The sequence below is a fragment of the Kogia breviceps genome, chromosome 6 (assembly GCF_026419965.1).
Source record: "Kogia breviceps isolate mKogBre1 chromosome 6, mKogBre1 haplotype 1, whole genome shotgun sequence".
Lineage (NCBI taxonomy): Eukaryota > Metazoa > Chordata > Mammalia > Artiodactyla > Physeteridae > Kogia > Kogia breviceps.
The window spans coordinates 491,446-513,710 of NC_081315.1; the positions used below are offsets into that span (position 1 = coordinate 491,446).

The 22,265-nt window shown below is 46.3% G+C and overlaps 1 protein-coding gene across 2 annotated transcripts in view; it reads left to right on the forward strand.

The window, feature by feature from the left end:
• Positions 1-6,631: 6,631 nt before the first annotated feature.
• Positions 6,632-22,265, forward strand: part of GUCY1B1 (guanylate cyclase 1 soluble subunit beta 1) — a 49,598-nt gene continuing 33,964 nt past the window's right edge. Inside the window, exons 1-3 of one of the 2 annotated variants that reach the window (XM_059066300.2) lie at positions 6,632-6,711; positions 7,129-7,202; positions 21,094-21,194. In XM_059066300.2, the coding sequence (XP_058922283.1) occupies positions 6,709-6,711; positions 7,129-7,202; positions 21,094-21,194 (178 nt within the window). In that variant the 5' untranslated portion in view covers positions 6,632-6,708. The remainder of the gene's footprint in view (positions 6,712-7,128; positions 7,203-21,093; positions 21,195-22,265) is intronic. The other variant, XM_067035402.1, reaches the window with a different exon arrangement.

Genomic DNA, 22,265 nt, shown 5'->3' on the forward strand with positions numbered 1-22,265 from the left:
AAGGTAGACGCAGCCGAGAGACTGTCAGATTGTCCCTTGTCACCCCCCGCTTCCGACCTGAGTCCTTGGCTCACTCACTTACGAACTCCAGTCAGTAAAGGACAGAGCGGGCAGCTCTTTACAGTTTGGGAGACGCTCTCACAGAGGCCTCCTTTGATCCCCCTGGCACCTTTGCCCAGGAAAGTGGGCCAGGCACTTCGGTCGGGGTTATCAAATGGGGGATTGCAGACCCCGGCTAAGTCGCCACGCAGGAAACCAGCAGGGCTGGTCCAGATCCTCAGACGGCCAGGTGTGAGCTCTTTTCGCGGCGCATTTGGTGCCAGTGGACACATCACATGTCTATAAGGTGGACGCTATGAGTTTCACCACAGTGTAGTGGTTGATTCTAGAAACAGCAATATCAGCAGCCAATGTCAAAAGCACTGTCAGCTAAGAGTTTCTCAGTACTGCAGGCCTGCCTTTCACTGCTCAGGCATCAGTCACACTGCATGAAGCCATTCGCTGTTCACAATAAACCTGTGAGGCTGGTAATATTTTGAATCTTCTCAACAGTGGAGTGTATTGATCTGTTATTTTCCTCATTTGATGAGAGAGAAAACGGTGGTTCAAAAAATAAAGTGACTTGTTCAGGGTCAGTCCTCTAGTAAATGGTGAAAAACAAGCAGTCTGACTAAAGAATCTGTGCAATTAACTACTACACTGTATTTTTTCCCCATAGCCCACTTTGTTCTTTTCTTTTTCAATTAAGAAAAGATAAAAAGTAAGATATTCAAACAGTTGAACTTGTGGCTCTCATTCTCCCCTATTTCCTTTTGTGTCAGTAATGCTCAGTTGTAACTGAACACAGACTAGAAAGTTTAATGCAGTCTCTAGAGGCTTCTTAATGCTGTGGACTGTTGAAAAAGACACACAGAGCTGAAGTGCTAGATTCCAACCACTAGTGGGTGAGAAAAGAGGAAAGTATATTTAGCTCTGGCTTCATGGGAATCTTAAAATCCTCCAGGGCTTCTGAGGACAATAATTCATTACTTAACTAATTATTACTTCTTAAATAAATGGCTGACATTTAAAATGTTCATTGTTCCCTGACAAAGCAAAGTGCATAGAGCTTTCCCAAAATAGAGAAAGAAGGTTTTTACTAAATGGCCTTTAAAGTAACTTTCCAAGCTCAAAGTAGATGAATCTTTGACATGTTCGTGGTAGATCTATTTTTATTTTAAAAAGTCTGTAAGTATGGACTGTGGCCAAGGTAAGCTCAGTGAGTTTTTGTTTTAATCAGTTTGACTGCAGAAGCATATGAGAGCTGAATCTGGTTTTCATAAGCTTTTCTCAGAAATAAAATATATTTTATTTAATTACATATATTTCCGTATAAATATAGGTGACGAGTTGACTTACCTTTAAGCTTCTAATTATTACAACATCAATACGAAGCATCATTTTAAATTCTCTTTGAATTTCTTTCCATTTATTTTCAGAGTTCGAGCATTTTATGTGTATATATATATTCATGTATATATATACATATAATTGAACATATATATGTATATGTGTGTGACTGCATTTTTTTGTTCATCAATTCTGATGGCACGATAAACATCGAAAGGAATTTGCCACAGAAGAGTAACTTCAGAAAGTGCTGCTTTTAATATTCAGTAACACCCTTTCCATGTGACTAAACTTACAGCTAATTTGCAAATTAAAAGGCAATCTGAACGTCACCTCTTTAGGAATCGGAATTATTGAATCTCCTTTTTTCCGTTGGTGCAGAACCCCATCACATAACATGTCATCCAGAACTTACTTTTTTTCTCTTTGCTCATAAGCATTCTGAATTCTCTGCTCTAAGTATTGAAGTGGCTGTATTAGTGAAAATCACACGAGGGGTGATTCCTCTGGGCAGCAGAAGCTTCACGGAGGAAAACAGAAAGTAACCGGGCTCTGAGCCATACAGATGAAAGAAGCATATGAATATCAAGCGAAACATTGTATAAGGAATTGTTGAAATTAAAGCACACGATGCTCTATGACGTGATCCAAAAATAGAAGCCCTAATTCCCTGGTAGGAAAAAATCTGGCAAAACACCAAAGCGTTGAAAACCAACGCACAGACCCGAAAACAGCCCCCGAAGTTGTCCTCTTTACCCCCAACCTAAGGTTCCTTATCTTCCCATCACTGGAAAAGCCTTGAGAACAATGCTTGCAATACTCTTAATGTTTAACTTACCCAACGCATTTATTTTTATTAGCTGAAAATGTGAGTCATTTCAGCTGACATTTTGGAAAGCCACATATCGCCTTTGTCCTTATTTATTTTTTCACGCATTAGACTGATCTTCAAGTAGTCTGCGTTGACTCCGGGTGAGGGGGCCGGCTACGCTGTTCCCCAAGCACCTCCTGTTCCTCTGTAGCAGGTTCTCGTCAGTTTGGCCGTGCAGAAGGGAGCCTGGTGACAGATTGTTTCCGAGAACACAGCACAATCTACTTGTGACCTGGTTGCTCCGCTCCTATGGCAGCAGCGGCGGCAGAGGGTAGGGCGCTGGCAGAAGCCTAGCGACCCGCTTTGGGTCTCTCATGGCTGGCAGGTTCCCTTCTCTCCCTAAATGTCACATCCTCTGTAGTATCCGTGGGCCAAAGGAACATCGGCAAAGTTTCCTTTACACTCAGGTGACTATGAGATAATTAGAAAAGCAAACAGTATGATATACTGACAAATGCAAATAGCTGTTGGACAAAAAGGGCCATGTGGGCGGAAGTGTGAACTGTAGAGAGGGAAAACAGTTGGCACGGATGCTTATCCCTCACTTCCTCTCCCATCTTTCTCCAGGTGGACTTTCCTCATTTTCCACCACGACAGAGCAGTGTTCTCTCCCTTTCACTTGCAGAGTCTAAGGGGCAGGACACTGCAGCACGCTCTGGACTGACACACAGCACAACTGTTGTTCAGAGGAAGACAGGTTGAGATAAAACAACAGGTCTTTTTAACACGTTACAAAAATATTACATCTGCATACTTTGATGATGGCCATTCTGACTGGTGTGAGGTGATACCTCATAGTAGTTTTGATTTGCGTTTCTCTAATGATTAACGATGTTGTGCATCTTTTCATGGGCCTGTTGTCCATCTGTATGTCTTATTTGGAGAAATGTCTATTTAGATCTTCCATCCGTTTTTTGATGGAGCTGTTTGTTTTTCTGATATTGAGCTGCATGAGCTGTTTGTATATTTTGGAGATTAATCCCTTGTCGGTTGCTATGTTTGCGAATATTTTCTCCAATTCTGAGGGTTGTCTTTTCGTTTTGTTTATGGTTTCTTTTGCTCTGCAAAAGCTCTTTAAGTTTAATTGGGTCTCACTTGTTTATTTTTGTTTTAATTTTCATTACTCTAGGAGGTGGATCAAAAAAGATGTTGCTGCAATTTATGTCAGAGAGTGCTCTGCCTATGTTTTCCTCAACAGTTTTAAAGTACCTAGCCTTGCATTTACGTCATTAATCCATTTTGGGTTTATTTTTGTGTATGGTGTTAGGGAGTGTTCTAATCTCATTCTTTTCCATTAGCTGTTCAGTTTTCCCAGCACCACTATTGAAGAGAGTGTCTTTTCTCATAATTCAAAAAGACACACGCACCCCAATGTTCACTGCAGCACTACTGACCATAGCCAGGACATGGAAGCAACCTAAATGTCCATCAGCAGAGGAATGGATAAAGATGTGGTGTGTGTATACACAATGGAATATTACTCAGCCATAAAAAAGAATGAAATAATGCCATTTGCAGCAACATGGATGGACCTAAAGATTATCATACTGAGTGAAGTAAGTCAGACAGAGAAAGACAAATATCCTATAAGATCGCTTATGTGTGGAATATTTTTAAAAAAAGGGTACAAATGAACTTATCTACGAAATGGAAAGGGAGTTACAGATGTAGAAAATAAACTTATGGGTACCGGGGGTAAGGGAAGGGGAGGGATAAATTGGGAGATTAGGATTGACATCTACACACTACTATATATATAACAGATAACTAATAAGAACCTACTGTATAGCATAGGGAGCTCTACTCAATACCCTGTAATGGCCTGTATGGGAAAAGAATCTAAAAAAGAGTGGATAGGGCTTCCCTGGTGGCGCAGTGGTTGCGAGTCCGCCTGCCGATGCGGGGGACACGGGTTCGTGCCCCCGTCCGGGAGGATCCCACGTGCCGCGGAGCGGCTGGGCCCGTGAGCCGCGGCCACTGCGCCTGCGCGTCCAGAGCCCGTGCTCCGCAACGGGAGAGGCCACAGCAGTGAGAGGCCCGCGTACGGCAAAACAAACAAACAAACAAAAAAACCAAAAAGAGTGGATCTATGTACACATATAACTGATTCCCTTTGCTGTACACCTGAAACTAACAGAACACTGTAAATCAACTCTACTCCAAAAAAATGTTTTTAATAAAATATTATATCTGCATAGAAAAAAATAAAAAGGTACAGACGGTCATGATACAAAAAGTAAAAATCTTGGTTCCTCCAGCCACTGGTTCTAATTAGACAATAGTCATCTCAAAGCTTTCCTAGGCATCTTCCCAGAAGGTTATGTTTATAGCAATGTGTGTGTTCTTATTATCCAAATAGTACCTTACTCTATACAATGATTTTATATATAAAAAAATCGAAGGTGATTACATACATGTACCACGCGTTTATTCAACAATGCATCTTTCTGTATCATTATGTATCTAACTTTTTTTATGATTGCATAGAGTAATGGGCTATTTAAAAATTTGTAGTGAATGTTAAATAACAGTTTAATATTTTAATAATTATATAAGGTATGAAAGCCTCTAACTTATTAAAAAATTCCACCATTAGTGATAGAAATTAGTACTTTTATAGGTTGTTGTCTTATTTGTCTGCTATATAGCATTTCTGCATCAATGACGTTTCAACATCCGTCTCTGGATACAGAAGCCAGTACAATTTCTATTGCTTTGACATTTTTCTCTATTCCCATCATAGAGTCTCATCCTGGCTTCTTGGCTCCACTGAGACCGGTGCCTGGAAGCACGGCTTGCCTTTCCTTCCTCACTCCTGACCTAACACTAGTCACCCGTGTCCACGCACCTCGGGCACCGTGTTAACCAGCAGACAGCTCCTGCTCGGTCACCTTCTCCCCGCGGTGGAGCTCGGGGCAGTAACCAACCAAGTGCCTGGCAGAACGGAGACCGGAAGTAGATTAATTAAAAGTCTGCTCGTTTGGTACCCGGCCTTTTCCAGTTCAGCAGTTCCCTCGGAGAAAGAGCAAAACAGAGGCCACACTGTGGCCAGCTGTGGACGCCCTGGAGTCGTGGCTCCTGCTGTGGTGCGGGGTCAGGTGTCCCACCCGGATGGAGTCCAGCGCCCCCTGGACCTGGCAGGGCAGTTGAGTAACGGGCAGATCTGGTTGGCACGATGCTCATCCAAACTATGTTACTGAAAATTTTAGCTCTCTCAACTAGTCTCACTGATGAAAAGTGAAACGTGATGAGCGCAGTCTCACTAGCTTTCCGTTTGCCATAAACGATGTTGAGGGAACAAGCCACAGAGGAAACGTTTATCTGCTGCACTGCACTGAAACAGGAGGATGCTGACCACGAGGCGTGTGCGTCGCAAGATAGACACGCACACACCCCCTCCTGGGTCTGCACACACACGCACACCCTTAGTCTGCACATGCACACGCCCACCCTCCTTAGTCTGCACACGTACACACACCCCTCCTTAGTCTGCACACACACCCTCCTTAATCTGCACACACACCCTCCTTGGTCTGCACACACACACACACACCCTCCCTGGTCTGCACACACACACACACACACACACACCCTCCTTGGTCTGCACATACACACGCACACCCTCCTTAGTCTGCACACACACACACACCCTCCTTGGTCTGCACACACACGCACACCCTTAGTCTGCACATGCACACGCCCACCCTCCTTAGTCTGCACACGTACACACACCCCTCCTTAGTCTGCACACACACCCTCCTTAGGCTGCACACACACCCTCCTTGGTCTGCACACACACACGCACACCCTCCTTAGTCTGCACACACATACGCACACACACCCTCCTTAGTCTGCACACACATACGCACACACACCCTCCTTAGTCTGCACACACATACGCACACACACCTTCCTTAGTCTGCACACACACACACAGAGACCCCTCCTTAGTCTGCACACACACCCTCCTTAGTCTGCACACACACACACACACACACACACACACACAGAGACCCCTCCTTAGTCTGCACACACACCTTCCTTAGTCTGCACACACACACACACACACACACACACACACACACACCCCTCCTTATTAGTCGGTGCTTCCCGCCCCCCCCCGCCCCCCCCCGCCCCCCGGGCAGACCTCTGCATAAGAATACGTTTGCTGGGAGGACGCAGCAGCTGCATCTCCCCGCCCCAGAATTAGTGCGCGGAGCCGCTGCGGCTGCTCCGCCGTCCCTGCCGCGGCCTCCAACGAAAGCTCGTCGGCGGGCGGGGCGGCACCGCAGCCAGCGGATTCCCGGCGCTGCGCGGCCGCGGATTGGTCGGGAGGCGGGGGGCGGAGGCAGCCGGGGGCTCGGCGCGCGGGCGCTGCGGGGGGGCATCGGGGCGCGCCGGGCCGGGCGCCGCCGCCTGGGTCGCTCGGCCGAGCGGGCGCGGACACCATGGTGAGTGCTCTCGGCGCCCGGCCGCGCGTCCCGCCGGCCGGTGGGGCCTGGCCGCCGAGGGGGCCGGCCGAGCGCCGCGGACGCGCGGGGCCCGGGGCAGCCTGGCGGCTCGCCGGCGTCCGGAGCCGGCAGACCGGAGCGGCCGGGGTCGCGGCGGGGGCGGCCGGTGCCCGGCTTCCCGGGGTCCGCACCGCGCGCGGCCTCCCGAGCTCGGGCAGGGGGCGCCCGTCGCAGGCGGCCGGCGGCCGGCGGCCGGGGGGGGGGCGGGCCCGTCTCGGCGGCCTGGGCGTGGGGGGCACGGGCGCCGAAGGGCTCTGCGCGCGGCCGGCGCCGGGGCCGCCCCTCCCCCGCGGCCGCGCCCCCGGGCCGGGGGCCCCGCGGCCGGTCGCTGACGCTCGGCTCTCCCTGGCCCCGCAGTACGGGTTCGTGAATCACGCGCTGGAGCTGCTGGTGATCCGCAACTACGGCCCGGAGGTGTGGGAGGACATCAAGTAAGTGCGCGCCCGCCGCCCCGCTTCCCGCCCGGGGCCGCCGCGCTCCCACGCTCGGAGCCGGCCGGGGTGGGGGGCGGGCGGGCGGGAAGGAGCCGGGATCGCGCGGCCTCCGCCCCGGCGGTTCCCACGCCGAGGGGCCCCGGGGACGGCGGGGGCCTCGCAAGCGGGCCGAGAGCGGCTCGCGGGCCCTTTGCACACCTCGCGGGCACGGGCGGCGGGGACGCTTTTGCGGGCTGCGGGCGCTCCCTTCCGAGCAGCTGTGAGCCGAGCGCGTTTTTCCCCCTGAAACGAAGGGACACCTCTCCCGCCCCCCCCCCACGTCTTTTACGTCGGGTTTCTGCGGGGTGAGGGCTTTCGGCGGTAGGAGGGCCCCCTAGTTTCTGTCCAGAGCTGTGGGCCCGGTGCTCTGCACGTGCGCGGAAATCCGCAGCCCCTGGGACTTTAGACCTGCTGCAGCGACCGGGGCATCGTCCCTGTGGACCCCTGAGCGTTGCAGTCCAGCAGCGCTCTCTGCTTTTCTCCCTCTCACTCTGGTGAAATTTGCGTGTAACGTGTATGGATGACCGCAGCCGAGTCGCCGCACCGACACCCAGTACTCTCTGCATTTGCATCCTGGGACAGCGGTACGACTGCCACAGGCAACCAGAGGGAGAGAGGGTGTTTTCCCCGGTGGGCAGAGAACACCTTGCTGTTACTCGCTCATTGCCTGTGCTCACGGATTTCCTTCTGTTACGTCAAGTCGGTGATGCTTTATGCTGTTTGCTCCTAAATGTATTACAGTTAGTGGCAGTGAACGCCAACAGGCTCTGTCATGCAGTTCCGCGAGAGTGATTTCTTCTACAGGTCTGTTTCCGTGGAAGTGCCCAGGATGAAATATTAAGCCGTAGAGTGCAACTTTTCCTCCCCTCGGGTCTGTACCCTTGAGCGTTGTTTCAGGTTCCATAAGCCACTTACGTTGCCCACGGAGCACATCTACTTACTGTCAAGAGAAGTGGGGGTTTGGGAGTTACGTGGTTCAGTCAAATGAGAATCTAGGCACTGAAGCTTTTACTTCGGGATTTGAACTTTCTATCCACCTTATTGATACCTTCATAATTTCTATGTTTCTTGGTAGACAGAGTTACAGAAAAGGCAGGCATCGGGAGTAAGATGTTAAACAGTGTACCCTCAGTGTAGGACTGTTTTTAAGCCGCTTTCTCTGTGAATGTATGAAAGCACCATATATATCTCCCACGTGGTAATGTCTCATCCGTAAGCTAGCAATCCCCAAATTTCCCGGTGGATGTGCCATGGCAATGAATATGTTTAGAATTTTGAGAGCACAGGATGGCTATTGTGGTGAAACAGTCTTATGTATGTTTATTGGATTTAGAACGTGTGTCTTACCCACTATCAGTTTCAATCACTGTCAAATACAGAAATGAAAAATAATACCTCATAGGGAAATGTGTCGGAAATTTAAAAATTAAAGTAGCGAGTGATTTATGTTGGCCATGTTTTCCACAGAGGTCAAAAATATCTAAAAATTTACAAATCCCCTCGATGTGAGAGCTTAACTCTACCAAATCACGCTAAAAATGTTTCATTTTCCTTTAAAAAATATTAATTTTTAATTAAACATCAATATCGTCTAACTCATGAATTTATTTTTAAGTAGCATCAAGCAGTATTCCTTCATCTGTTTAAGTGCTAATAATTTAAATCATACAAAACACTTTTCTTTTTTTGGTGAAGTGAAACAAATCATATGGATCTTTTTCCTTCAAAATGACCTCAAGGACTGTGTCCCCCTGCAAGAGAAATGCTTTTAGTTATACGAGTGCTGGCAATGCAGGTGTTAACTTTGATTCTCCTTGGTCTCAGCATCCCTCTTGGTGGCGCCCACCTTGTCTTGGATATGGTTTAGCATCTGGGCGAGAGAGCCTTGCTGAGCTTTCTGCATGGAGGACCTTAGAACAGCGCACTGTCAGGACCCCTGAGGGGTCTCCGTGTGCTCCCTGGAAGAGCAGCTCCTTAGATCCACAGAGATTCTCACTGCCTGGGGGCAGGACAGGAGAGGTCGGCAGGGTTTAAGTGGAAAATGCTGTCTGGGAGATTCTGAGTCCTCCTCGGACCTCACCATTTGCTCCAGGGAGGTGCTGCAGTCACTGGTCCAAGATACTTTCAGGTTTAACTTTTTATGGAAACTGAATATATGAAAAAAAACTTTTGTCTCAGTAAATTCCAGACTCCTCTAGCTTCCTTTTTGCTCTGTGAGAAACTGTCTAAATTGATGTTTATAAAATTTTATGTAATACTTTTTTGGTTTAGGAGGAAGTGGCCATCCAGCCTTCTTCAGAAAGTATGCCAAACATTTAAGGACAAGTAAAATCCTAAGTAACAGATTCCAGACAGAAAATTCTAAGTGGGGGAGAGCCAGAAATGCTTCATTGTAAACTCCGTATCCACTTACACTATTACCAACAATATAACCATTTCACAACAGTTTTAAATTTCTTTTTGTAAGAAAATGAAAAATTGTCAAGACTGAGGGTCAGCAAACTTTCCCTTAAAGGGCAGAATAGTAAATACTTTAGGTGCTGCAGGCCACGAGTCAATATTGATGATATTAGGCGTACCTGTATAACCACTGAAGTGTAACCACTTAAAAAATGTAAAAGCCATTCTTAGATCCCCAAACAGCAGAAACCAGTGTTGGTTGAGATTTGACCCAGAGACCTATGTAGTTTGCCCCTGTGATCTAGACCATAAATATATGTAAAAAAAGTCAAAGAGACCTCTGAATCTACCTCAGATCTTGTTTTGTTGGCTTCCTTTCAGTTTTGAGATGGCCCTTTCTGGAAGCCATGGGTCCTCAGGGATGAGAAATATCAACCGCCATTTCAGGAAAAACATCAAGTCACGATATACATATTAGAAAAGCACCTAAATGCTTGATTTAATGACCATCTGTGTCACCCTCCCATCGGCCCTGGCAGCGCTCACATTGCATCGAATTACTGGGTCCAGAATCTTGGCATGTGATTTGGAAGTGAAGTAATGACACTGTTAGTTGATAAATATTGGAGTGTGTTCCTTCAGAAGGCCCCCAGGAAGATGATTACTTCCCCGCGTAAAGAACGCAGACGCGTTTGGTATGTGTTGTGAGATGTATCTATAGCAGGGCAGCGTACTTTGCCATTCAGTGACTCAAATCTGCTTTCATTCTCTAGTTAAGCATATTTTTAAGGAGCACAGTCTAGTGTTCGGGCGATGAGGATGGAAAAGTGTTTGACATAATCCTTGCTTTCAAATAGAGTCTAGAGATACCAGGATATTTCTAATCTAATTATATCTTGATTTTTCTGCTTGTAACTCAGACATGGAAGCACTTGGCGGTTGGATAGCATATTCTGATCTTCCAGTTTTGAAATTAATGCATCTACTTGAATTTGCTAATCACGAATTAATCATTATAGTTCATATAAGCAAATGCGTGGCCATAGCCAGTTATGTGACTTTCCCAGTTGCCTAAACTTTCCAAGACTCAGCTCTGTAAGGAAACACCATAACTCCTTCATAGGGTTCTCATATGTTGAATGATACCTGTGAGGTGCTCAATACAGTTCTTGATAAATAACTGTTTAGTAAGCGGTAGCTGTTAGGGATGTTCACTCTAGAGCCAGAGTGTTTCAGCCCGTCCCTTCCGCAGCTCCGCCTACGTAACCCCTTGAAGCACATGCCACCCCCCTCTGAGCGTGTACTCATTGCTCTAGGACAGGGAGTGACTTCTTGCCACTGTACTCCCTTTGCTACTTCCTCCGTGCTGTGCGGCCAGTACCTGCCCTTCGCGTGCGAGGTGCCCCCGAGACGCTCAGGCTCCTCCTTCCTGGCCCTGAGCACCTTCCCGTCTCACTCTGATGGCCGCCGGCAGGTTCTCTGTGTCTCACCCATCACACGGCCCCCGCTTCTGCACATTACAGGGAGACTTCCTTTCACCATATGCGCTTTTTCCGCTCCAGCTCTACTCTGGAGTCCATCCCACATTGTATTCTTCTAGCCTCCCCTCCCCCAATTCCGGTTTGTTATTTGAAGATGCAGCATATGCTCTTTTTAAAAATCATTAATTAGTTTCATTTTTTAGATCCCATAGATAAGTGATAACATACAGTCTTTGTCTTTCATTTTCTGTAGTGAATTATTTCACTAAGCGTAATACCCGCCAGGTCCATCCATGTCGTTGCAAATGGCATTACTCTGTTCTTTTTCATGGCCGAGTAATATTCCATTGTGTCTATCTACCGTATCTTCTTTATCCATTCCTCTGTTAATGGACACTTAGGTTGCTTCCGTATGCTCTTAATATTCATTTTGTCAAAACAAATTAAAACCAAATAGTGGACCACATTTTGCCATGGTTTAATCAGATTTTCCTATTCCTGAGGATATAATTAAATTTCTTTTGTTTTAATAATTAAATTTCTAAACCTTCCTATATTCTTGCTCAAGTAGGTTTTAAAATATTAACAGTACTTTTTATTATAAAAGCTGTTTAAAATTTCCAAAGTCCTTTCCTCTCTAATTTCACATGAGTGCCACAATACCCATTTGAAATAAGAAAGGCCTTTCTACCTCAATTTTTTTTCCAGCTTTATTGAGATGTAATTGGCCCATAACATTGTGTAAGTTTAAGGTGTATGATGTGTGGATTAGATACACTTGTAAATTGCAGAATGATTTGTTCCTCTATTGAAAGTCTTGGTGGTCAGTCTTCAGATCACCCCAACGTGGGACCTTTCAGTCCCCACGGTCCGCTTGCTCTCAGCACCCTCGTGGGCCGGGGGTCAGTTCCTCAGCCAGGCTGGCCTTTCCCGTCCACGGGGAGGACACCTGTGCTCGGTAGGCTCTCTCTCCACGCGCCCCACTCCGTCCTGCAAATGGAAAATACTTCCCAGCTTTGAGATGGCAAGACAACTCTTACTTCTTAAGGGAAGAATTCTTTCACCTCCACAGCTGTACTTTTCCTTCATAGCACATGCACAAGTTTATAATTACTTCTTTGTAGTATTATTTGATGAACACCTGTCTTATCTCACTAAAGTCTAGCATCTATAACTAGCAGAAGAAGCCTGCTTTCTCTCTGTATCTATCTATCTATAATATGTTTATGAATTATCTTTCATTTTTTAATTTCCAGAGAATAGAGCACATGTATATTCATCACACTTAATTTTTTATTCTGTAACCAGGATTTATTATGTCAGAATGGTGACATCATCAACTACTATTTAATAAAATATAAGCTCTGTTGAAATGGGCATTTCTGATACTAACAAAGGCAGAAGGTGTAGCAGTAAATTATAACTCTCTTTTTGGGAGGGTCAGCGTTCACACATGGATATAATAAAAGGATTAAGAACACTGCTGTTGGATTACCAATTTCATAAACCCCAAGACACTTACTGGGTTGGATTCAGGGCAAGATTGAATCCTTTAGCAAGTGTCTCAAAGGTGCTGTTTAAAGTCAGTGTTATAGACTGTAAGTAGACGTTTGTGATGCTGAAATTAACTTTAAAAACCAGATGAGAGTGCCCCCCAGGACCTTCAGTGCTGAATGTAACCTCTCCTACATGTTGGACACTTACCATATGCTCTGCAGTGGTGGTCCTAAAAGCTCGGTACTTGTTAAGTCACCTAATACTCACAGCCACCGTAAAAGATAGATTTGTTCATTGTTCTTATTTCATAAGTAAGGGAACTGAGTCTTCAGGACTTTAGATGCCTGCCTCAAGCCACTCATTTGTTAATCATCAGAGCGGAGATTTGGACCCAGATAGGCTTGTAATGATCATATTATGTGCTTTTCCCCACACAAGGACTTAACGAGCTTCTCCTTTCCGATTTTCCAAAGACAATTTAGCATGGAAATGGGCAACATATATGTGTGTTACTACTACCGTCCTTGTTTTTGTTTTCCTGTACTTTTCACGTGCTTGCCAGGTGCTTGTGGCTGTTATATTTTTACAGGTGGTTTTATTCAGGAACAGGACCTCTACTGAAGAAAATCAGAGCCTCAGAAATTCTGAGCAGTTTCTGTAGTTTTGGAAGCGCTCTGGGCCGCTGTGCCCGTGAGAGCCGTGTTCAGGGGGAAGGACACCCAGGGCTGAGGGGCTCCTTGGTTTGATGGAGCTGCTGCTGAGTGCTCCTTTGAAATGTTTGTGATTGTGTTTCCAGAACTGGGGCAGTTTACTCACGAGCCTGTCTCATGGCAAGCTGGACACAGTCAGGAAAAAAAACCCATTATGTATCCAGAGTGGTACTTTGCCTAAATCCGTGTCACGTGTGAGAACGTGACTGTCACCGTTTACAGGGCTTGGATGAGGGAAGACACTGGCTTGAGAGGACTGACCTTCACCAGCTGGAAGGGGGTCCGAGCAGGACGTCTCTGTCCTCCAAACCCCCTAAACTAGTCTCTCCTTCGGGGATTCAGACTTTTGGGAATCGTCGGATTGTGCTGTTGAAAATTGAGAGGTAGTTAATGCTTCACGGCCACTCCAAATAAAGGAATGTAAAATTTTAATTTTTAGGTGTCATACATCGTAATTGCCTTGTTTTATGGTGGGAGGTTTTAATTTTAATACCAGATGGACACAACCCAGCCTTGAACGTCCTTAAGCTCTCACTGAAATGGACCAGCCTAGGATTTATCATCACGGCTATATCTGCACACTGTCTTTAATACAGCATGTGCGGGGATGATGGTTTTGCAGGATCCGCACCCCGGGGAGCTGTCGTTGGTCAGGTTGATCGTTTGATGTGTGTGGATCTTTTCTGCCTGAGACCAGACCTTATTTTGAGACTCCCGTATTCAGCCTGTCCCGTCTAAGCATTCCCATTTTCATACCTCCCTGGGAAGCTTCTTTACCTACCTACTAGCCAGCAGTCTCTCTAGTGTCCTAAACTTCCTTGACAGGCGTATAATAGCAGGAGCTCAGTGTCAGAATATGAATTCAGTTTTGTACATTCACATTTTGAAGATAAGGAATATCTCCTTAGGTATGGAGTTACGAGAAATGCTGCCTGGATGTTTCTGGCAGCTTTAAAAAATAAATAATAAAAAAATTCCCAAGTTTGAAAAACAAACTCTGAACTTCTGCCAGTAACGTGGGATTGTTTGATTTTTGGTAGGGAGTTTGGAAACACGTGGAGGGAAATGTATTTCATTCATTCATTCACTTCTTTTCAAACATGCAGACATTCACAGAGTGCATGCTCTGATCCAGGCATCTGGGTTAGGCACCAGTGATTAAAAAAACGAAACCAGGGGCGGGGCTTCCCTGGTGGCGCAGCGGTTGGGAGTCTGCCTGCCGATGCAGGGGACGCGGGTTCGTGCCCCGGTCCGGGAAGATCCCACGTGCAGCGGAGCGGCTGGGCCCGTGAGCCGTGGCTGCTGCGCCTGCGCGTCCGGAGCCTGTGCTCTGCGACGGGAGAGGCCACAACAGTGAGAGGCCTGCGTACCGCAAAAAATAAAAAAACCATAAAACCCCACCATGATAAAAATATCTGCGACCCTTCTGGGGAAAGGTAAGTAAATGTGTAAATTTATGATCAGTTTCTCTGTAAATAAATGATCGGTTTAAATCCAACGAATAGCCATCTCTAAAAGTAAGTAGGAAATGACCTGCTACTGGGAACATTTTTCACGTATACAGACTCAATTTTCAAAGACTTCTCATGGCTACAAATATATAGAATAGAGTTATTTCCCCTTTTGTTTGCAGGTGAAGGTGAGGACTTTATTTTTAAAGCTCCTGGGAGAGGGGGAACTCGTTTGGGTTTGGCCGTCTGCAGTAGTAAATTCTCTGGGCCAAGCAAGGCACTGAGCGCGACTTCAGTTTGATGGTTGGGCGCTGGGTGGACACCTCTCCCCGCGCTGTCCTCGCTTCTTCCGCTCGCCGTTTCCTCGTCTTCGGCCGCCGAGTCTCCTGTCGGTCGGAGGTGCGCGACGTTCAAGGTGGGGGGCCTTCTCCGCAGACCCTTCGCCGCCCGCGCGGCCCCGGGGAGCGCGCCCGTCCTCGAGGCGGCGCGTGCAAGCGAAGGCCGTGGCCTGGGGCGGACGCAGTCGGGCATCTTTCCATCTGGGTTTACCGGGTGCTCGAAGAAAGTGCCTGATTACCTCACCCCACCTCGCCTAGGCAGACGTAAAACTAAACCTTCTCTAAACCTTTATTCCTGTCTGCTGACCTTCAGGTAGTAGCGCACCAAGTAGAGCGATCTGATGCCTAACGCCCAGGCGTCCAGGGAAAGGTAGCACCAACGAGGGCCCGCCACGCTGGAAACAGTGGGAGACTGTAGTCGTCGGGCTAACCCAGGGCATCGTTACAGCCACAACGGGAAACAACAGTGTAGTCACACACCAAGGTGTTGGATGACAGTGTCTCATCGGTCGCCATTTGGTAGATGAACAGCGCTGAATACATTTCAAGCCAGTTTGCCTGTGGCTTGATGTGGTCTTTTTTGTCAGCTGAAAATGACTGGGAAAAAAAACCATGTCCAAAGTGTTTCATTCTGGGGAAAATTTTCAGTCATGTTTCTCAGAGAAGCCTGTGTTTTTCTCACATGTCAACCGCAGGTAATTTAAATAACGGGGAATTGTATAATTGTCTTGTGTAATGCAACATTCTAAACAAAATATATTCTGAACAATGAATGAGTCTAGAAAATTTGGTCAGTGTGCATGGCTGAATTTGGATAATTTAAGCATAAGATGAACTCTACATATCAAGAAAATAAATATTGTTAGAAATGTTGTATGTGTATATTTGAGTCACCCTTTACTTTGCTTTTAAGGAGGAAAAAAAAAACCTTGAAAGTTATGGGATGACAGAGTGAGGGACGGAGAAGTATAAGGTGGCGTTACCTGGATTACGTACGGCGTTTATGTCATCTGAATAGTAGCTCACTTCCCAAACTTTCTCTCATTTGTTGGTCTCCCTCTGTGATTTCAGGTAGCTGGTGAAAAAACATTTTCTTCCCTCAAAGAACAGGTACAGCTGAGAGATTATTGTTATCACGTCTGTGCTTTCTGGAAGCCAAGACATTTGACAGCAAAGAGTCTGAACGAACCTGAGTTTCCCTCAAAGTTAGAAGAAAAGCAGTGTTGAGAATTGAGACATTCACTCAAAATGTCTACTGGCTTCAATAGCCGTATTGCCAGAAATTAATTTTGGGGTGTGGCTGCTTTGGCTCTGTAAATTCTCCTGTCCAGTGCAATGGAGCAGACCAGTTGTCAGGAAAGTGTTTGCAGTGTCTCCAATTAGCTTTTACCCCGAAAAGGGAAGACTTTGAAGAATGGGCCACAGAGAGACATGCGTTGGGTCGAGAGGGATGAGGTCCCAGATGGAAGTGTTGCCTCTGGACCCTTGGCTGAGGCGTAGCTTCACAAGGCCTCTTGTGGTCACTGCTTAACCTTGCACCCCGCCCCTCCTCCTCCACCCCCCCCACACGTTTATCCTGATCTTTCTTTTGTAGCATTTATCACCTCGTAATAAAGTATAGAATGTGCGTATATGTTATGTAAACATAATAATATATAAATATGATAATACATGAATATAACGATACATGCTTGTTGTTTGTTTCCATCTGCTAAAATGTAAAGCTCTTTGAAGGCAGGAATCTTCATCTGTTTCCTTCATTCATATATTAAAAGTGCTCAGGAAGGGCTTGGAGCATAATAGGTGTTCAGTTATTTGTGGCAAGACTCGTCCCCCAGGGGGAAAAGGACCCAAAGGGCGACCCAGAGTTCCCAAAGGTTTCTCAGACAAATGTAAATACGGAATTCTCAGCATTTTGAATAATTTATTGGAATTCAGTGTGAGATTTTTGAGAAGCCGATTATGTCCTTTCATGTTCTGCTGTTTAATTTATATCTCAGCCTCCCTCCCGGGAGCGTGTTGGGCTGATTATTCCAAGAAGTGAAGCTTAAAAGATACGAGTGCTTATTTTACTGAAGCAAGAGGAAGCAAAGAGGGGAGGCCTTGACTCGTGGTTAGGGGATTTCTAGGTTAACGGCCCTTTCTGTATTTTGTGCAGAAGAGCTTTGTGTTTTGTTTAACGGTTATGAATTGGTGGCTGTTTCTGAGAAACTGAGTTCATTACAAAAACTTACGTCGTTTGATTTATCTCAGTTGGAAGAAAAAGAATAGGCCATAGTGAGAGCATGAGTTAATTTGTCCTTTATTATATATTTAATTAAAATTTATTTATATTTTATTAGAATGCCCTAAATCAGAGGCTTCAAAATTCCAATCTGTAGGCCAATGCTGTTTCATAATAAAATGTTAGTGACAAAATGAGAAAAATTAGACTCTCCATATCCTGCAAATCAGCAATTTCTTTTCTAGGAATTTATTCTAGAATAAATTAGAATTTACTTTAATTCTAAATCTAGAATTTTTACATAGAAGTATAAATAATGCTACACAGATACTCATCACAACATTTTGTTTGGACTTGTGAAAAAATAAAAGGAATTTAATATCTACTGAAACTTCAATGTTCCTAACCAATGCAATTTTATGTAGTCAAGGTATAGAAAGGTATATTTATTGACATGAAAAGATGTCCATCAAACAGTTAAGTCACTAAAGGAGGTTTTAAAGCATTATGATCTGGTGTGTGTTATCTATGTAATTATTTTCAAGCATAAGGAACCTGAATATAATACCAGTGGTGGTTGTCTCAGTATAGTGGAGGATTTTTTAAAGTTTTTCATTTCATATACTTTATATTTTTATACAGTTAGAAATTAGAATATGTAAGTTACACAATAGCATTTATCAAAAGATAAGTAAGTGTTTTTACATTCTATTTTCATAATTTGGGGATATTTCACTGACTTGGTGTTAAAAAGACTTGAAGTTTTGAAGATGTGTTCCTTTCATTTAACAGCAGCGTATGTTCAGCCAAAGGGAGAGTTTCACAGCTTGTGTGTAGCTCTTTGATTTTTTTGAATAATTAGACATGGCAAGCGCTGCGGTCATTAGTTATATATATCAGCTATATACATAAAATGCCTCAGCAGCTTAGAACACACTTTTGCACTCTTTACCTCACTACAGCTGTGGAAGGTGGGTTATATTATTGTTCCCATTTTATTTGTTTGTTTGTTTTTTGCGGTACGCGGGCCTCTCACTGTTGTGGCCTCTCCCGTTGCGGAGCACAGGCTCCGGACGCGCAGGCGCAGCGGCCACGGCTCACAGGCCCAGCCGCCCCGCGGCACGTGGGATCCTCCCGGACCGGGGCACGAACCCGTGTCCCCCGCATCGGCAGGCGGGCTCTCAACCACTGCGCCACCAGGGAAGCCCTTCTCCCATTTTAGAAGAGCGGGTTAAAAAAAAAAAAATTATTGAAGTATAAGTTGATTTACAATGTTAATTTCTGCTGTACAGCAAATAGATTCAGTTATACACATATATACATTCTTTTTCATATTCTTTTCCATGATGGTTTATCACAGGATATGGAATAGAGTTCCCTGTGCTGCACGGTAGGACCTTGTTGCTTATTCATTCTGTATATAATAGTTTGCAACTGCTGACCCCAGACTCCCAATCCTTCTTTCCCCCCAGAGAGAGGGGTTTTTTTTTTTTTTTTTTAATTTTTGTGGTACGTGGGCCTCTCACTGTTGTGGCCTCTCCCGTTGCAGAGCACAGGCTCCGGACGCGCAGGCTCAGCGGCCATGGCTCACGGGCCCAGCCGCTCCACGGCATGTGGGATCTTCCCGGACCGGGGCACGAACCCGTGTCCCCTGCATCGGCAGGCGGACTCTCAACCACTGCGCCACCAGGGAAGCCCTAGAGAGAGGGGTTTTAATGCTCACGTGCTTTGTGTGATTTGTTCAAGTTCTTTCGACGAGGAAATCCTGGGCTCTGAAATTCACGTCTTCGTGCCACCAAAATCATGCTTTTCCCCCATGTGCACTGTTAGGCGTAACTGCAGGCAAACAAGCGGGCTGCCCTGAAGAACACAGGGTGTTTGAAGAAATGTCTGTCCGCCCTGAACCCAAGCTGTGCTGCCGTTTGGAGCAGACACTGGTGCCACAGCCACGGGCAGCCACGGTGACAGCCCCGCCTCCGCGGGAGAGAAGGCAGGAGGCTGCCGGTTGGTGACGAGTAGCTCTCCCCACCCCTGTGGCGAAACTTCACCCAGTTATGTTCTCCCCGGGCTGCCCGTTTTTGTGCATCTCACATGGACAAGGTGTCTGGGAGCTCGGCTGTGCTCTTCCAGGGCAGGCAGTGTTCTGAACGATGGATTTCTCCTCCCGTTTAGACACTAGTTTGAGAAAAACAGTCTAAATCCCACCAAAATAAATATAGAACCATGACAACTATTTAACTGATAACTGTGATTTCCTGTCACTAATCCTGCGTGTGTTTCGAGTTACTGCGCTGAATACGCCGAGGGCGTGTTGGTAGATGCTCCCTGTCCACCGGGCACCTCGGACCTCACGTGTTTAATACAGAGCTCTGGGCCTCACCCCTTGGTCCATGGCCAACCGCCTGTCCCAGTCCAGCCTCTGGTGACAACATCCTTCTAGCTGCCCCGGCCAAAACCTCAGTGTCATCCTTGCGTCCTTCCCTTCTCTCACGTCCCGCGTCCATTTCATCAGCGAGCCGGGAGGCACCTTCATGTCCGGGATCTGGGCCACGTGCCTCCCTCCACTGCTTTCACCCAACTCAGGTCACGGGCCTTTCTCGCCTGAAGGTCCCGGTGGCCTCTAACCTGGTCTCCTTGTTGTGGCCTTGCTTTGTCCTTGCTGTGACCTTTCTGTCTTTGCTCTGACTTTACTGTGGCATTGCTCTGACCTTGCTGTGACATTGCTCTGTCCTTGCTGTGACATTGTTCTGTCCTTCCTATGACCTTTCTGTTTTTGCTCTGACCTTGCTGTGACATTGCTCTCTTTGCTGTGACCTTGCTGTGACATTGCTCTGACCTTGCTGTGACATTGCTCTGACCTTGCTGACATTGCTCTGTCCTTGCTGTGACATTGCTCTGTCCTTGCTGTGACATTGCTCTGTCCTTGCTCTGACCTTGCTCTGACCTTGCTGTGGCCCTGCTCTGTCCTGTGCGCCTTCCATCTGCTCTCAGTGCAGCCCCAGCACCGTCCCCTCCCTGCAGCTTCTGCTGCCCCCCCAGTGCCCTGGGCTGCCCCCCCCCCCCCCCCGCCAGTGCCTTGCACCTACTCTCCCTCATCCGGGGCTCCCAGGCTGCTCGGGGCTCCCAGGCTGCTCAGGGCTCCCTGCAGAGACGCTTCACACTTGACTCCATTGCCAGCTTCTCAGCGATGCTTCCGGCTGTTGTACGTGAGTCCCTTACCCCCTTGCCCAGCTTTATTTTTCTCCAAACTACTTGCCATTATTTTATATGTGTGTGTGTGTGTGTGTGTGTGTGTGTGTGTGTGTGTGTATCTCAGTTATATCTTAGTTTTAGGCCTCTTCTGTCTCCCCTCCTAGGATACATTTGTTCCAGAGGTTGGTGCTCTCTCCCACTAACGGCCGTATTCCTAGTGCCTCTAACTGTGCCTGGCACGTAGAGGGACTCAACACATATTTGCTGCCCATTAATTTAACCAAAAGTTATTTCGTGGTTATATTTAGTATCAGGTATAGTATTGGGCATTAGACTACTATACACGTGTTCGTCTTGTTAAGACGCACTTAAATATATCATTTTTAATTTGGGGAGGGGGTGTGACAGAAGATCTTTGCAACCACTGGACTTTTAGGTGCCTGTCACCGATTTAACCGGGTTTGCCGGGAGTAAATCCTGTTCTCGGCGCGCGGCCATTCCCTGGGCGATCGTCGTAGCCGCTCTTCTGGGTGTCGGGCCTGTTCTTGTTTTCCAGGAGAGAGGCGCAGCTGGACGAAGAGGGGCAGTTTCTTGTCCGAATAATATACGAAGATTCTAAAACGTACGACCTGGTTGCCGCTGCCAGCAGAGTCCTCAGTAAGTTACGTGCGACTCTCCTTCTTTGGCCGAAACCACCGTCGACGCCCCGAGGCACGCGTGGCCCGAGGTCCGGCGTGAGCTGCGCAGGACGCGAGCTGCCCGGCCCTGGCCGCGCGGTCACCTGTCCTGTCAGCCTCAGGCCACACTGGGACCGGATGCTCTGCTTACAGACTCTTTAGAGAAGACAGGAGCTCTCTGCCCCTCCCCACAAAAAGCCCTGTGTTGAGGACGGAAAAAAAGTATTGATACTTAATGTAATAAGTTAATAACGCGATAATAATTTAATGTTGCCGTGTCAACAGCACGGTAATTACAAAAGTATAGAGTGCAGAAAATATTATTTCCAAATCTCTTGTAATCACAGGTTTTGTTAGGTATTGGTAAAAGAAACAAGAAACTGAGGTCTGTATCAGACAAGACTCATGCAAGGAAGGCAAAGCCAAAGAGAAACTCTTCATGGGAGAATGCGGTTCTCAGAGTAGGGTCTCGCATGCCCGTGTGCTCAGTTTACAGCCGGACTGCAGGCTGGATGCACGAGGTGGATGCCGTTCGGCTTCGTCAGATGGGCAAGCGCTACCTCTTGCAGGATACGAGACTTACCAAAAAACAGTACGCTGAATTGTTAATAAGAAGAAGAAAAATATCTTGCCTCATTGGTAATCAAAACTGACACAAATGTGAAATAAGTTTTATACAAATTTGGCAATTAAAAAAATAGTGTAGTCAAGGGTAGAGTTAAAGAGGAAATCTTGCACGTTTAAAATCTGTTGGTAAGGTAAGAGTTTTTTTGGAGAATAATTTTGTGTCATCAGTCAAAATCTTTTAAAAAATGTTCAAATCCTTTAGAAATTTTTCTTAAAGAAATGATTAGATTTATTAACATTAAGATTTATGGGTGTTTTCATTTCAGAGTTACTTACATTATCAAAAATTGGAAAAGCCTACATTTTGAGCAAGCGGGCATTGGTGAAATAAATCGTTGCATATCCATGTTGGATAAAATAGTGATTAAAATTGATGTTAAGAACAAATTTTAAATTTTACGAAATATTAATAATCGAATATTAA